The sequence below is a fragment of the Mus pahari genome, chromosome 11 (assembly GCF_900095145.1).
Source record: "Mus pahari chromosome 11, PAHARI_EIJ_v1.1, whole genome shotgun sequence".
Classification (NCBI taxonomy): Eukaryota; Metazoa; Chordata; class Mammalia; order Rodentia; family Muridae; genus Mus; species Mus pahari.
Genome location: NC_034600.1, coordinates 29068042 through 29085134, shown reverse-complemented (window position 1 = coordinate 29085134; position 17093 = coordinate 29068042). Strand labels below are relative to the sequence as shown.

At 44.3% G+C, this 17093-nt stretch overlaps 1 protein-coding gene across 3 annotated transcripts in view; it reads left to right on the top strand.

Annotated features, from left to right (window-relative positions):
* Positions 1–17093, top strand: part of Arhgef28 (Rho guanine nucleotide exchange factor 28) — a 310662-nt gene that overhangs the window by 247100 nt on the left and 46469 nt on the right. For all 3 annotated transcript variants that reach the window (XM_029543876.1, XM_021208391.2, XM_021208393.2), the window contains 7 exons: positions 3213–3335; positions 4374–4491; positions 6979–7233; positions 9093–9169; positions 13611–13789; positions 14793–14884; positions 15850–16032. In XM_029543876.1, coding sequence (XP_029399736.1) covers positions 3213–3335; positions 4374–4491; positions 6979–7233; positions 9093–9169; positions 13611–13789; positions 14793–14884; positions 15850–16032 — 1027 coding nt within the window. The remainder of the gene's footprint in view (positions 1–3212; positions 3336–4373; positions 4492–6978; positions 7234–9092; positions 9170–13610; positions 13790–14792; positions 14885–15849; positions 16033–17093) is intronic.

Genomic DNA, 17093 nt, shown 5'->3' with positions numbered 1-17093 from the left:
TCACTTGAGAGAGAGAGAGAGAGAGAGAGAGAGAGAGAGAGAGAGAGAGAGAGANGAGAGAGAGAGAGAGAGAGAGAGAGAGAGAGAGAGAGAGAGAGAGAGAGACACCAGGCGTAGCATCAGCCTGTTGCTTTACTGTGGCATTTCCTAGGTGGATGTTGAAGTGTCACCTTCTCTAAGAATTACAGTATTTGACATGTTCTCACTCTATCCAAGGCAGCCACGGGGTTTAGCTGTTGGTCTGTACGTGCAAGATATTTCTATCTTTCAAGATATTTCTATCTTGGTTCACTGATGGCATCAATGGAATTAAATACAGCATTTTCGATGCATACACAAATGTGGGGGCGTGTTGCCTGGTAATCACTCTAACCTGGCTAACAATGTGAAGGTCTGTGTCAGTAGAAACTTTTAACCAGAGAGGGATCTGCTCTGCAGCTTACAGTCTGAGCCCTGTTCTGTCTCTGTCACCCACCTGAAACAGGCTGACACGAGGGACTTTGCAACACAGTTTAAATAAAATTGTCAGGATGCAGAAAGCATTCAAAACCAAAATGGAAGGTTTTAATTCTGTCATCCTAAGTTATCTGAATTTCTCTTTCCTTAATATAAATAATCACAATTTGACCCTTTTTGAACTCTAATCATTGAAACCGGTTTTGTTCTTAGATTATCATTTTTTTTCATATTTAATGGAAATGTGTGTTTTTATCAGTTTCGTGTTTAATTTTTGTGTGGCTAAAGCAGGAACAACAGTCAGGTCATTGGCATCACTGGACCTGGGCCCAGCAGCCCAAGGATTAAAGCATAGATTTCCCTTTTGGGAAAAGGATGAGCTTTTCCTTGTTCCTGTCCCTTCTTGGTATGGTCAGTGTGGTGTGTGGCCAGAGTTCCTGACTATTCCTCTTGCACTGTGCTCAGCCGGTGGTTGAGGGGCTGTGCTTCAAGGGAACAAAGGCGCAGGGAACAAAGGTGTTTCAGAGTGTAGGAAGGCAGACTTGGTGCATCCTAGGGTTTAACTGGATACACGTTTCAGAAGGCTGGGGTGAGGTGTGCCGGCACGTAGAGCAGAGACTCTTATGTGGGTGGGAAATTGTGGATATGGTCCAAGGTTCTTTCATTTTAGCTTCAGGGACAAAAGGCTTACCCGAAAATTGTTTAAAAAAAGGAAAAAAAAAAACAAAAACCGAGGCCCAGTGCTCTGCCTCTCCATGGTTTCCATGGGAACGAGCTAAGATCTGTGATTTCCTAAGTAGAATTTTAATTGCTTGCATTGTCATTCCTCCAGTTGTAACAAAGCTTTAACACCAAGGTCAGCATGCTAATCTCCATACCATCTCCATACCATCTGAACAATGATCTTGTACGGGGCTTCCTACTTCCCTCTTACCCACTCCCATCTCCTCTGTTAAGTCCTGGAAACTCTTTATTTCTGTTATTTTTTTTTTTCAAAAACATTGTATAAATGGAAATACATAGTATATAGTCTTTAGGGCATTGACACAATTCTTTTAAAAGTATCAGTGGTTATATATGTCCAGTAGTTAATTCTCTTTTCCTAGTAAATAGTATTCCATGCTATGGATGTACCCTGCTTTTCAACACTGCTTACTTATAGGAAGACATCTCGTTACTTCTAGTTAATACCCATTACAGATCAACTTGCCATGTTTAGGTACAAACCCAGGTTTTGACTTCGTTGGAATAAAATCTAAAAATGTATTTTCTGGATTTTCTAGTTAGGTTGGTTTTTTGTTTGTTTGTTTGTTTTTTGTTTTTTTTATTAACAAGTTTTGTAAGGTTGAGATTCACTTGCCTTTCTCTCCTTTTCTGTTTTGGTACAATTATAGAAAGGCAGTTCTTGTCCCCTGTCCCCAATGAGCTGGGTCTTGTGCCTTTGTCAGAAATCACTTGTGTTGGGGGGTTTCTACTCTGTTCTACTAAGTCCTGTGTCTATAGCTCTCAATTCTGGCTTGAAAAAATGGGAGCTGTGTAATAATCTGGAAAATTAAACACTGGAGTCTTCCTACTCTACTGAGAATTTTTTTTTAGATTTATTTTGCATTTCCTGTAAATTGAATAATCTTAGGCATATTTATAAATTCTGATAAGGTTTGGGTTAAACCTGTACTATCTACCTGGGACGTATTGACACCTTTATTATACTATTTTGATTCTTCCATTCAATGAACTTGATCAAGCTTTCTATTCATTTAGATTTTTCAAAACGTTTAAACCTTATATGCACACATGTGTTTTGCCTGCTTATGTCTGTGAGCTACTTTTATTCCTGGTACCAGCAAAGGTCAGAAGAGGACATCAGATCCCCTGGAACTGTAGTTACAGAAAGTTGTGAGTTTCCATGGATGTGTGCTGGGAAATGATTCTCGGTCCTCTGTAAGAGCAGCAGGTGTTCTAAACTGCGAAGCCATCTCTCCAGCCTCTAGTCATTTAGAATTTTGAACTCTCAGTGTTGTGTAGTTTTTATACAAGTGTTTTTGTTAGACTTTGTTTTAGCAACTGTCGTTTAAGGATCATCTCTTCAGACATACAATCTTCAGATCATCTCATCAACACAGAAAAAACAGAGCATAGGAGAAAAGTCCAAAGATGGAGGAACGCATTCTAAACCCTTTTCTAGAGAGGCTGTCTGTTGCAATGACCTTCCTAGTGGACAGACTGTGCAGAATGATCATGGTCTTAGGAAAAAACCTCACAGCTAAATTATGTAGCCAGTCCTCCCAATACTGCCCTATGTCTCTGAATTCCATGAAGAACCCCGTAGGTTGGGCTGATGAAAACATTCAGCCCTCACCTTTCCTTCTCCCCACAGTTAATAAATTAGCATGTTGGTTATTCTCTGCTCTCTTCTCATCATGGCTAATGATCATCTGTGAGGTCAGACATTCAGTGTAAACAGTTCTACAACTACAAGTTTTTAATAATGAAGCTGCATTAAAAACAGAGCAAAAATTAAAGCACTGGATGTTTTCATCTGGCTGCTTGATCATTCGTTCGGTACAATGTGATCCTGTTAGGCTGGCCCTTTCTACTTAATCATTTGCTTTCATTTTAATTTAAGAAGTGCCCTGGGGGAAGGAGTGATTGTATTTGGGAAATCCATGGTGCTTTGAAATACACAGAAAACTACGTGTTCTTTTCTCTACGAACATAATGGCTGCATTTATAAACCATTATGGAAATGTTCTCAGTTTTCAGAAGAAAATGCAAGCAAAATGAAGAGGATCTATGGAGAATTCTGCAGCCATCACAAAGAAGCCATGAGTCTCTTTAAAGAGCTGCAGCAGAACAAGAAGTTTCAGAATTTTATTAAGGTAAGCGCTATTCAGACCCTCTGCAGAGCAGGAGGCCAGTGCGTGGTAGTAGTTCATGTTTGTGTCTTAATGATCTAAACAAGTTTCATATCTCTGTTCTATTTCTCAGCGGAAGGAGAGGAATGGTGGGCTCATCATAGCCCTGATGGGAAGTCTAGATGGCAGTAAAATATTTCTCCCAGACAATTTCATTTGCTGTCGTTGTATCTGTAAGGCCATGTTCCCTAAGCTTCTGAGAATATTGGCAATGTTCTGGCAAGCGGTCTTATACCCTGGCAAGTTGTGTATCAGAGGAATCTAAGCAAAAGCAAGTAGAGAATCCGTATACCCCATGGATTTGCTTCAGAGTGAATTCATTTAAACTAAGGCCGTGACATCAGATAATTTCATCTGTGTCCTTCTGGGCACTTTATCTTTTAACGAATCATGGTAACATCAGTACACTTAAACTATCTGTCATTTTTTGATATCGTCATTTTTCACTGTTCATCTCTTGAAACTCTATCGTTAAGCCAGGACCTGGCCAAGGTCCACCCATGCCTGTCATGTCTCTCAAACCTCCTTTTAGTAGAATTCTCTTCCTCCTTTCTTCCCCCACCTTTCACTTTTATCTAATGGAAGAAATTTCTCCAAGCTCCTGGGCTCTGACCTTTTTATCTGTCATTTTCTCAGTGCTACCAAATTCTCCTCTGGTTTCTTTTCATAGATATGTATAATGGGCCTTGAAGACTTAGAGAATATTTTTTGAAATGTTTAAGAAAAGGATTGCTCTGTGAGAAGGGACTTTAAGTGCCACAGTGTGTGATAGCAAAGGTGGAGGGAGACATGTTAGCAAAGCAAAGATTTCCATTTGTTGTTCAAAGGCCTGTTCCTGAACCCCATGTTTGCTCATCTGGGAATTAGAGGTGCAGCAGATCAGCGTGCCTTGAAATGTTTTCCCACCTCAACTATAGCGGTTAATGTCAAAAGTACAAAATTCAATGATTATGTGTACATATTTATTAATGGCGAGTGGTGTGTATGCATATACTTTTCAAGATCCGAAATAGCAGCCTGTTGGCTCGTCGCCGTGGGATCCCGGAGTGCATCCTGCTCGTTACCCAGCGCATCACAAAATACCCGGTCTTGGTGGAGAGGATCCTGCGGTACACCAAGGGTGAGAGATTACTTCTGGGACCTTTCCCTGTCTTGTGAGTTTTAGTCACAACTGAGGGCTCCTGAAGAACCTTGAGTGCTCAGTTCTTCCACTCACAAATGCTCTCCCTGTGAGCAAGCTTTTAAAGCCCTTGAGTTGGAGCTCGTTTTGGGAAACTACTTTCATTTTTAATCCCGTTTATTCTGCGGTTGGGGAAGAAGGTATGCATGGTGTATGTGAGATGATCAGGGAACTTGCAGAACTTGGCCCTTTCCTTCTGCCACTTTTATGCTTCTTTAGAACGTAATGCATGAGAGAATATAAAAATAGCGTCTGGAGAAAGCAGCATCGATTTTGCTCTCAGCAAGAGAATGAATTAAAAAAAAAAAAATTGGGGCTTTTCATTTTGTATTGTGCGGGTTTTCTTAAGGTTCTGCACTATCCCAGGAACTAAACTGTGTCAGATAATGTTAGTCAATTATTCTCACTCCAGGATTCACTCCCATGCCAAGTTCTTGGTAGACTAGATAGCAACAGTGGTCTGCTCCCCTTAACAGTGGGAGCTGCATCTGTGAGTTCTGGCTCTTGGCAGAGCCATCGAGGTAGCATACAGATGCCCCTCTCCTCCGAGCCGGCATTGCCAAAGGTCAATCCTGGAGCCTCCTGGAGCCTTGGCCATCGGTTCACAGGACTGTTAATGGGAACAGTCCTCTACCTCACTTGCTGTCCTTCACAAGGGGGTGTGTTTACACGTGGACTCTGAGTCAGTGGGTGTGAGTGGAGCTGGGGGCGCATTTGAAAAGACCTCCCCCCGGCCCAGGCTGGTGCTGTTGTTACCTTTGGGTTGTGAATCATTGGGAGAGTGTGATCTGCAAGACTTGGAACCTTCTCTGAGAGTTACTCTGGATCATCTGGTAATTCATTCAGCTTTACTCCCCCCCCCCCCTAGTTTTGAAATAATTTCTTTATAAGTAAATGTCCTCTCTGGAAGAGAAAGGCACTGTCAAGGAGTGAGGTGTGTTCTTTGGAAGACAGCGATTCCCTTTGAACCGTGAGGATTGGGTGTGCTCTATGGGTGTTCTGATAACGCTCCCAGCATCTGTGTGTGCACTGGAAACCTCTGGAGGATTGATTCTGCTCCTCCTGGCGGCTCCTTCTAACTATGTGTTTCTGCAGCTGGAGGCTCTGGAGAGCCTTAGGCTTCTCTGCCAGTTTTCCGTTGTCTCCTCCCTCTTCCTCCCTTCCTCTTCGTTCTTCAGGTCCGGGCCCGTGAGCCAGTACCAACTGGCTGATCTTTATCATCAAATACCAGAAGTAGTCAAATTCCCTTTCATCTGCCGTTTCCAGAACCCATTCTCTGGAACTCCTCCAGACCTTTTTCTTAAGACAGTCTGGAGGTGAGAGAAGTGGCCATTGGGTTAAAGAGTAGCTGGAGCTACAGTCTGTTCTGTATGCAAAAGCCTGGCTGACTTCTGTGGGACACAGTGCCCAGGACCTCAAAATATTTTCTCTACTTTCAAAAGCAAGAAAAAAAATGATAGGTCAAGAACATTTTAATTATAACATTAAGATCCTCAATAATATAATTTTGAATAATTTTGTTTTGTTTTTTTAAGAACCCAGAAGACAAATGAGTCTTGGGCCATTTAAATCACCCTGTGGCTCCATTTCAGAGGACATGAGCTTGGCCCCATAGCATGGGGTTACTTATTTACCTGTTTCTAGGAAGGGAGGAGTGCCCAGGTTACTCCAAACATAGCCTCTGCTTATATTACATATAATATATATTTATCATATAATATAATTATATTACATATATACATAAATGGATAGATAGATAGCATATAATGTATGCTACTTTTTTTTTTCTTGCTGTGACAAAATACCAGATAAGAAGCAGCTTCAAGAAGAAAGGGTTGATTTTGTCTCACAGTCTGAGGGGATACAGTCTGTCATGACAGGGAACACATGACGGGCATGAGGCAGGTAGCTACATTTGTATCTGCAGATGAGAAGCAGAGAGAGAGAGAGAGAGAGAGAGAGACAGAGACAGAGACAGAGACAGAGACAGAGACAGACAGAGACAGAGAGGAAGCCAGCTGGCCTTCTGTTTGCTGTTCAGTCTGGCCTGGGAGGCCATGCAGCCGCGCTCTCCTAAGTGAAGCTGCTCTAGGAACCCTCACAGAAATGCCCAGAGGCTCGCTTCCTGGCTAATTCTAAATCCAGTCAGTAGACAATGACGATAAGCTATTGTACTGCTACAGACTTATCCCGGGAAGGCAGACACCTTATTGTCAGCTAATGCATACTTACTCATGCACATCTTTTCTATCCACTATTGTACTGCTTCTTGGTGGCGATGCTGAGAGCCATTTAAGTATTTGAACTTAATCCAACGTCTTTCTCATGGCATCTTTGTTACATTTAAAACCTTAAAAAGAATAATCACTCTCTGTATTCTGGATTATTATGATTTTCCTTTCTTTTTTTTTTTTTTCCTTCATGCAGAAAGGACTGAGGAGCACCGAGACCTGTGCAAAGCTCTTGGCCTGATTAAAGACATGATCGCAGCCGTGGACCTGAAAGTCAGCGAATACGAGAAGAACCAAAAGTGGCTCGAGATCCTAAATAAAATCGAGAACAAAACATACACAAAGCTCAAAAATGGCCACGTGTTTAGAAAGCAGGCGCTGCTGAGCCAGGAACGGGCTCTCCTGCATGACGGGCTTGTCTACTGGAAAACCGCTACGGGCCGCTTCAAAGGTAATGACCGTGGCTTCCCCAAGGCAACCTCCCCTTTCCTACGGGTTACTCATTACACATTCAACACAGGACAGACTTCCAAAAGAAAAAAAAAAAAAAAAAAGAAAACGGCTCTGACTTGCAGGCACACCTACACAGACCCTCGACATTTTCAGTCAAAACATCGGGTTGTGAAGCTCAGTAGGTAGATGTGGCAAGGTGACACACACATTTGACCGGAGCTTGCTGTCCCAAGTGGAAGTAGTTTCATGACTATGGAAGCTTGTGAGGCTGGAAGCCAAACGAGTTGAGAGTTCTGCACATTGTTGGCGTAGAAATATTCCGCTAAGTGTGGTGTATTGAAAGCAAGAAAAGCACACTTCTACACAGAGAGGGTCTGCTGCATGCCAAGACAGCCTGAGGCTTTCAGACCATGAAGGGGAGAAATGGGGGAACTCTAAATATCATCTGTGCTATTAACATGACACATTTACCTGTACACAGGCACCAGTGTAAAGAGAAAAAGAAGGACTTATTGTATTATAGTTGCTCTTCCTCAGTGGTACAGTTTGCTAACAGACTTAAACTTGACTCTGCTAGTTTGTTTCGGGTCCAGGACTGTTCATTTAGGTTTCTCCGGGTCTTAACACTCTAGCTACTGCCTTCCCTGTCCTGGGCTTTCTTATACCTCTGGGGCCTGAAAACCTGATTTGAGCTCCCATCTCCTTTCTGAGATTCTGGTTTCATTGGTCAGGGCTCGAAGGTCAAGTTTAAAGGTTTGCCTATTTGGTTTCCACCACAGCCTCTAAGGGCCTGGCCTGCCTGCAGCCTCCTGCATCTTAGTTACACCCTTAGGCAAGGAGGAGAGGAAGAACTTACTCCACTATAGTTGCTTAGCGTTCTTTGCGCACCAGAGGGTGAACAGGCTTTGATGGAAATCCACACAGAGGTATATGCTGATGAGCAGCGTGCGGTGTTGTGTTGAAAATCTATTCACTGCAAGCCACACACTGCTGTTGCTTTTTGCCCACCGAATAGAGTCACTTGTTTGGATTAGGGTATGCAGCAGTTATAGGAGGAGGCGTAGTTCTTGAAAAGTTTCCAAGGGAAGTAAAGAGTCACTTAGAGCAGGTTTGGCTCTATCTCTTGATGTGGAGGAAGCTGCTCCCTTACAGTTTTTTTTTCCAAGATAGTGTTTCTCTGTGTAGCCCCAGCTGTCCTGGAACTCACTCTGTAGACCAGGCTGGCCTTGAACTTGCAGAGATCCACCTGCCCATGCCTGCCGGGTGCTGGAACTAAAGGCCTGCGGCACCACCATGCCCACCACTCCCTCACACTTTTAACTAGCTCCATTTCCTCCTAAAGGCAAGGACATGTTCCATTCTCTTAGGACCTCCTTTCATAGAGGAGAGACCTGGGTGCTTGCAGACACGAGGTCTCGTTATGTAACACAGGCTGGCCTCAAACTCATGACCCTCAGGCCTCAGCCTCCCAAGTCCAGGGATTGTACGTGTATATCACCTTTCCATCTCGGGGCCTTTTTATGTAGGATTTTTTTCCTTTCATTTTGAAAACTGTGCTCTTAAACATTTTCTGGAGATTCACCTCTTATTACAATCCTATAGTTCACCTATAGTACCACATTAAAAAGTACACAAACAGATTTCTATGCATTTTACCTATGATAGATCTTAGCTATCCTAACGAAAGTGGGGGTTTTTTTGTTTTTGTTTTTGTTTTGTTTTTAAGTAAAAGTTTCACAGAAAGTCTTTTATTTTTGTTGAACAGATTTAAATGTCAATTGTGAAATTAAAATAACTGGTAAAGCCATCGAGGCTGCGGTTTCCTTCGTTAATACTGTTATGTTTCTGTCTTTCAAGACATCCTGGCTCTGCTTCTAACTGACGTGCTGCTCTTCTTACAAGAAAAAGACCAGAAATACATCTTTGCAGCTGTTGTAAGTATATGACCATGCAATGCACATTGTTTTTACTAGAGTTAGTGCTGTATTTCCCTCAACAAAGCCCAATGTTCCTAAATTTTTTTTTTTTTTTTAAATTGTTGCTTGGCAAGAATATGCCCATACTATATCCCCACTGCTACAGCGGATTTCATAACTGGTCCAGCAGGCAGTTTAATCAATTGGAAACATTGCAATCATCCAGCATTGATGATGAACAGACACTGTTCACAGGGCCCCGAGTGCCTCCCTGCTATCTGTCTACCTGGGCTCAGCTCTGGTAACGGAGCTATCAGTGTTGGGCGTGGGTCATTTCCAGCATCCTGCTCTCTTTTTCTGCCAGATGGTCCTCTTGCTACGCCATTCGCTAACCTCATCGATAAGCTACCCCTTCTTCCAAATGAGAGAACGCCACGGTTCCTAAAGGAGAGTATTCTTTTCACTTTTCTCAGAGCTAGGGAATGAACCAAGGACATTTTCCATACTACAAAATGTTCTCCCACTGAACTACAGCCTGCGACTTAAAGAAGGCCCTCAGCCCTGCCATAGCTGCTTCTAATGAGTATGGTCATTCTTGTGTCCCCTCCCTTTGTGGTATGTAGTTCATTCTCACTGTTCACACATCGTTAGATTGTAGCCTACCACTGAAAACTAGTAATTTATAGCCTGTCGCACACGACCTCTGGTACAGCCTTTCTCTGAAGGGTACAGAGGAGGAGAAACGTCACAGGCAACTCCTTGTTGGTGCCATGGGGCATCATGCGCTGCTAGAGAGAAGCCGAAGCACAGTGCCCATGTAAGGGCTTAGTATACATCCAGTGATAGGCTGTTTGTGTCTCTTAGCACACTATTTACTCCAAAAATTGAATTTTTTGGAAAATTCAAAGTTTTTATAAAGTGTTCTTTGCTGTCCAAAGAAAGCAAAAAGGCATGCCCGACCAGTGATGAGATATGAGAGGGAGGGGCTGGATCCTGCCTGCCTGCGCTCCTCTGATTGGCCCGAGCAGCTTCTTCCTCCTTCTCATCAGCACCCTGATGCTGACTACAGCAGAGGACAGCATGGAGCCTTACCCTCCTGTGTCCTCCTGGCCTATTTGCACTTTATCTATTACAGTTCCCTTAACACTCCCCGCTTTGTCTCCTAGCCTCCCCATGCCAGTACCTGGGAAACTGAAAGAACACAGAGGAAACCCCAGAAAGATGGAGTCACTGAAATTAACCTAAAGGATGTTAGGGGCCAAGCTGACGAGAAATGTTCACATCATACCACTATAGAAAAGGTTTCTTTGGATCCAAATACCTGAAAAGATGTGAATATTCCTTCATAAAGATGATATGGAAGAGAAAAGGAGAAAGTATTCTCTTACCCTTTGAGAATCAAGTATATTCTACTTTTATCTCATATGCTTTCTTATTACATTTATCTGATAGCAGCCCTGTCTCATAAACCTCTTATAGTGATCGTCTGAGGGTTTTCAATCATTAGCTTAGAGTCTGCCGTGTCTGAACTTCCTAGTTTCCACTATGATGTTTAGAAATCTGTCCTTATACTGGGACCCACCGGTGAGATTCTTCATTCCCTTTGATCAGAAGAAAAAAAAAATCTTAATAGGTCCTTATCTTGTGTATATAGAAGACATGGTGAATTTGGAAACTATCAGAAGTATCTAAAAGCAATAAAAGTAGAAAGTACTGTCCTTACAGGAGAGGTGTGTGTGTGTGTGTGTGTGTGTGTGTGTGTGTGTGTGTGTGTGTGTGTGTGTGTGTGTGTGTGTGTGTGTCTGTGTGTGTGTGTGTGTGTGTGTGCAGGTACCCTCAGACACCAGAAAAAGGTGTCCAATCACCTGGGGCCAGAGTTATGGGTGTTTGAGAGCCACCTGACATGTGTGCTGGGAACCAAACTCTGAGTCCTCTGAAATATTTAATGTTCTTTACCTCTGAGCCATCTCTCCAGCTCCAATGTAATTATAAAAAAAAATCATTCATCTGGAAATGGGATCTAGAATAAAGTTGGAATACCTGCTTTCTGGAATATTGCATCTAGGATGACTCTCTTGACAATTTCAACACTGAAGCGGTAGAAAAGAGAACACGAACATGTTTGTCTCTGAGTTAAATTGAAAGTAGGAAGCAAGCTTCGGGACTTTCTGTCTCAGTGGAGATGAGACTGGGCTGGAGGCAGCCTGTCCTTTCCCAGTCCCCTTTATCAGAAGGAGATGCCTTCCATTCCAGATGTCTGTAAAGATTGGGCAGGAATGTAAGTGAAGTTGGCAGTGAGTGTTCCTAGGACAGTGGCAAGCAGGGGGAACTGTCCTCAGCTAGAGAAGGCATGCCTAGTGTCAAGGTGATCATGCTTACTGAGCTCCAACTGACGTGTATAAATTACGTGAGGATATGTTCCAGGATGCCAGTCTTCTCTCTCTACTAAGCACCTCCAACTCTAGAGTATTTCTAAAGGGTGGAAATTCCTACCCACACGTGTTGGTAACGACCACCATCGCAACAACAAAGGCTTTAAAATGCTATGATACCAACAGAATACCCCCTGCAGACTGCATTAGGCCCTCGCATCATCAGACATCTGTTCAGAGCCGATGTGTTGCCTTCATTCCTGGAGATGTTGAGTCTTATTTATCACTAGTGTTTATATAGTTAATATGGACGATGATAGGCATGCCCTTGATGCCTTCTGGTTGGCATGGATCTCATTAATTTTCCTTTCTACCCTTTATTTCTCCTCCACTTTTGAAACATCTTGTCACTACCGCCCTTTCTCTGGAGCACTAACCTACTACTACTAATTTCATATTATTTCATATCAAGCAACTCAAACCCCATGTTACATTTTGATATACCACATTTTTATATATAGAAAAAGGAAGCTGAAATATAGACCTCCAATACTAAAAGGGATCTTAATAATACTTAGAGGACCTCTCTATTACAGAGGGCAGGATTCAAGATCTTCCTTAAAACCCATTTGCCTTCCATTTCCAGAGGCCAAACATGAGACTGGGGTAGACCAGTAGTCTGTTCCATCATGCTCTCCTCCCCTCCCCCGCTGCTCTGAAAAACATGAAGAGCACTCCAGAGATGCCTTGGCCAATAACACCAGATGCTGCATAGCTATGCAATGCTGGAAAGGCAGGGAAGCCAGCACTGAGAAGTCACTCATGGAGAATATGGAATGGCAAACTGTGGATAAAGGCTTCACTCAGTCCACAAGGAGGAAACAAAACCACATGCTACAGCCAGCTCTGTAGACAGCGATGGGAACCGCAGACCAAAGCAGATTCCATACTCCCACGTAGCTTCTCATCCTGCAGACATTCTTTTGGCCCTTCTTTTAATCACAGCTCTTGAGCCAGGTGTGGGACTAGTAATGTTGCCAACTGTGAGGCTCCAGGGCATAGCTTGGAGGCACTGCAAGACCACGGTAAATGCTGGTAGACTTTACTTCCTTATACCTTGGAGACCAACTCCTAGACTTTCTGACAATTTCCCTCAGATGGAATTATGTTCAATCCATTTTGCAGACATTAATTGCCTATTCTGTGCAAGGCAGTGTGTCTGGCATATGAAGATGAGTTCAGGCCAGACCTGCTCACCAAGTGTTCATCTGGTTGGTGAGGAAGAGCCACCTACAGGTAGAGTGACAGTAGTCCTGAGGCTGAGATCTATAAGACCTGAGCAGAAGAGGCCGGTGATGCCTAAGGGCTCTCGGATCTTGTCTGCCCATTTCCACATTTTTATTTGCTAACCTTTTTTCCTAGAGTTCTGTTTCTATCACGGTCTTCTAATTATTGCCAAATCCTATGGCTTCCAGGTCCCCATCCTTTACAATCTTATTGTAATGTCAGATATACCATTTTTTTTAAATCCCATCTTCAATCACAGTAGTTTCATTTTTCTCTTCTCTCTCTGATCTTTTTAAAATTGCCCTTTGAATCTACAAACTTAAAAATTACTTTTCTGTTTTTAAATCTGAACATCTCTGTGTGGATATAAGTATAGTGCAGTGGCCAAAAGAAGAGACTATATCTCCTGGAGCTGTAGTTACAGGTGGTTTTGAGTGACCCAGTATAGGTACTGGAGACCAAACTCAGGTCCTCCGCAAAAGTAGCATTCGCTGTTAACCACCGAGCCACCTTCTCAGCCTCTAACCTGCCAACCTCAAAGATAGTTATTCCCCTCGGTCCTCATCCTCCATCTGCTTTGGCTTCAGTAAGAAATGCCCTCTATCGGCTCCTAGGTTGAGTGCTGTCTTTCAGCTGATGGTGCCAAACACTGTCAGAGCCAGGGGAGAGCTAATGTGATATTTTTTCTGCTCTCCGTTGGTTCCCAAATCCTGTTGCTCTCTGCGGCTCCTGGATTCCGTGTCACTCTCAGTTTAGAGACCATGCCGTGTTTCACCTGTGCGTCCTCTTTCCTCTCGCAGGACCAGAAGCCTTCCGTGATTTCCCTCCAGAAGCTGATCGCTAGAGAAGTTGCCAACGAGGAGAGAGGCATGTTTCTGATCAGTGCTTCGTCAGCCGGCCCTGAGATGTACGAAATCCACACCAATTCCAAGGAGGAGCGGAATAACTGGATGAGGCGGATCCAGCAGGCGGTAGAAAGGTAACTGTGTTGCTCTTCACCGGTGGAATGCCCTTGTTCAGTTGAGGGGACATGTTCTAACCGTTTCTCCCCTGCATGAAAACTTTGCCTCAGCCGGAACTGCCTGCTCCCTGACCTTTACCCCTGCCTGCCGTAGCATGTCACCTGCAGCTCTGCCCTCCGCACACCTCCCCTGCATGCCGTGCCTCCCCACTCTGCCTGTGTGCTTTGCTGTGGCTCCTGCTCACCTGCTTCATGAAGACCTCTTCGGCCCAGGTGTTCTCTGCTGTACCTAAGGTGCTGCCACACCCACTTTCTAAGGCACTGGTTTGGTGCCCGCCATCTCTCTTCTGTAGTTGTTGCTATTGTACACGTTGGTATGTGTGGGATTCCGTAGTCTGGAAGCTCCTTGAGGGCAGGGGCCATGTCTTCTGTTTCTCCCTGTGCCCGAGGAACCATTCAAATAAATGCCTGGTGAACTTCATTCTTCTCACTCAGTGCGTTGCTCATTACTCGTGCAAGGATAGTTTTGATAACTGAGGCGCGAGGGTAGGCGTTATGATTATTACTGGCAATTTGATTAGTTGGATGAGCTTGGAATTCTGTAAGTTACTCCCATCTCTACCACATCTATCCAGTATGGCCATCTACTAGGTGTCCCACAATCCTTCTAGTCTAGATCCATCAAGAGGAGTTTCATAATGGTACAAAACCAAAAATGTTGTTATCTTAGTTTTGCTGAATGCCATAGTGCCACTGTTACTGCTGGTGCTGCTGGTGGCCGTGGTGGTTGCGGGGTTTGGGATATTTGAACCTTCCTCTAGAGACTTTGAATCTATTATTGGAGCATGTGAGAACTCTAGAAAACTAATCTCTTGGCAGTGAGGAGCAATGCATCCTCTGTTTTGTTTTGTTTTGTTTGGCCTTTGTGGCCAGCTCTCTTGCGAAGCTTCCATGTTTTTCTAATAAGCTTGGACATCCCGGAAGCTGGTTTCAGTAATGCCTTGACTGTTGTCTTTTCAAGTTGTCCAGAGGAAGAAGGAGGAAGGATGAGTGAATCGGATGAAGAGAGGCGGAAAGCTGAAGCTAGAGTGGCCAAGATTCAGCAGTGTCAAGGTGTGTGTGCAGCTTTGGCTGTGGCCTTGAGTGACAGGACAACCATGATGCCATTAGTGAAGGTGATGACACTGGTTAACCGTGAGCACCCGAGGTCCACTCCGCCCACCCTTCACTAAAAAATCACATTCAACAGCCATGGTACAAGTGACTCAGATACTCAGGCAAATTCACGTAGACACACATGAGGCAATAACTGTGGGCCGTATGGTGCTGGTGTAGAATGGAGTTTCGGCCATGCCAAGCTTCTATGACTAGACCAGAAGTTCAACAAGCAGGGCCGGGGGCACTGTGAAGCCAATGAGTGTGTTTTATCTTACTAATTCTCAACTCCAGGCCTTAAGTTAGAGTCACTCAGGAAGGTTAGTACACATTTGCCTGCTCTCCAACTCCTTTAACTAAACGAAGCAGGGACTCTCTGGATTCGATGTTACTGAGGGTCTCTAGGCTTTAAGACTCTTGGAACACACTGAAGTCGGGTAAAAATTAATGCATGCAGAGATGGTCATAGAAACTAGACATTTAGAAGCAGAACTATAAACCAGCTTTGACTTTGACCAAGACAGAGGAGACTGACTTCTCAGCCCTGCGCTCTTCACCCCCGGGAGCCTCCACTTGCCCCAGAGAGGGCTGCCTCAATTCTCTTACCTGAGCTGGGTATTCAGTCTCAATAGAAAGATATCACCATAAACAACAACAAAATAGCTTTGCAAGGGTTTCCAGAATTTGGGGAAGGTACATTTATTTATCAAGGGCAGTGCAGGATGGAAGAGATGTTAAGTCACTTGGAGTCACAGGTTGCCGTAGGAAGGCATCAGAATTTGAATCTGGGTCTCTGCCATCCAACAAAAGTGCTGGGCCAGACTGCTTACTAAATCGTGGTGCCTTGTCCTCTTAACTTGATTTGTACATTAAGTTTGTAGCCAGACTCATAATAACCTCTTATGGCGAATACTTCTCCACAGAAATACTCAGTAACCAAGACCAACAGATTTGCACGTATTTGGAAGAAAAGCTGCATATCTACGCTGAACTTGGGGAACTAAGTGGCTTTGAGGATGTCCACCTAGAACCTCATCTGCTCATCAAGCCTGACCCTGGAGAACCTCCACAGGCAGCGTCCCTGCTGGCAGCGGCCCTGAGGGAAGGTGAGCTGCCCCTGGGAGCGATTTGGTTTGACGGACTGAGGATGAGTTTACTGGGTCCCTATGATAGGTCATGCACGGTGGCCCTAGTGCCGAGGTGTAGCCAGATGAAACAGAATACTTAGAGAACCTATGTTCCAGAAATCTCAGAGATAAAGATATAACTATGTCGGATTGTAAGTGTGAAGTGCTATGAAGAACAATACACAGATGTGGAGAATCACAGAGTCCTTGGCGAGGGAGTGGGTGTGCTTTATACTTGGTGGCCAGGGCCATTGGTAACAGAAGCAGAGTAGTGGGCAGATTTGGGACGTGTCTGGGAAATAAAGTGGAGGAGGCTGACAGCATCCATGATGAAAGACTTCATGGAGCAAATCGCTGCTCGTAGACTTAGCAGTGGCTTCAGCTTCCTTCTCTCTATCAAATCTTCCCGGATGAGGGGCTGCAAGGTTATTGGCTTTGGTTCCAGGAGCCTGGAAGGCACCGTGTAGGCCACAGATGAGAATCCATGCCGGGTCACTGGCCCATACCTGAGTGCAGGGATTCTCCCCGGGATGGGGACATCACTGTGTAAATAAAGACAGTGAGCGCACACTTTGACAAGCACCGCCCCCCCCCCCCCCCCCCGCTCTGCTGGGCTTGTTTTCCTTCCCTTCTCTTCTTGACTCCCCAGGGCCCTTCTGGTCTGCTAAGTGCCTACCCCTTTACCCCCTTTAGGAACTTCTTCCCGGTCCCAGTAGCGACTGATGCTCTCCAGCTCCTCTGTGTGGCCATAGCTGCAAGTGTCTCTTTCCCCCTTCTCAAAGTTCCCTTGATTAGTTACCAAGTAACCATAACAAGAGAACAGTGGATGCTCAGCGGGTTGTTCTCTGACCTGAATGTGGTCTAACTGTGTTGAGGGTGCTTTAGAAATGATTACAAGGTCCCTGACATATTCCACGTGCTAGCTGAGACTCCTTTATGTAAGTAAACATGGCTCCTTTAAGGGGGGGGTTGTCTTAGTCAGGGTTTCTATTCCTGCATAAACATCATGACCAAGAAGCAAGTTGGGGAGGAAAGGGTTT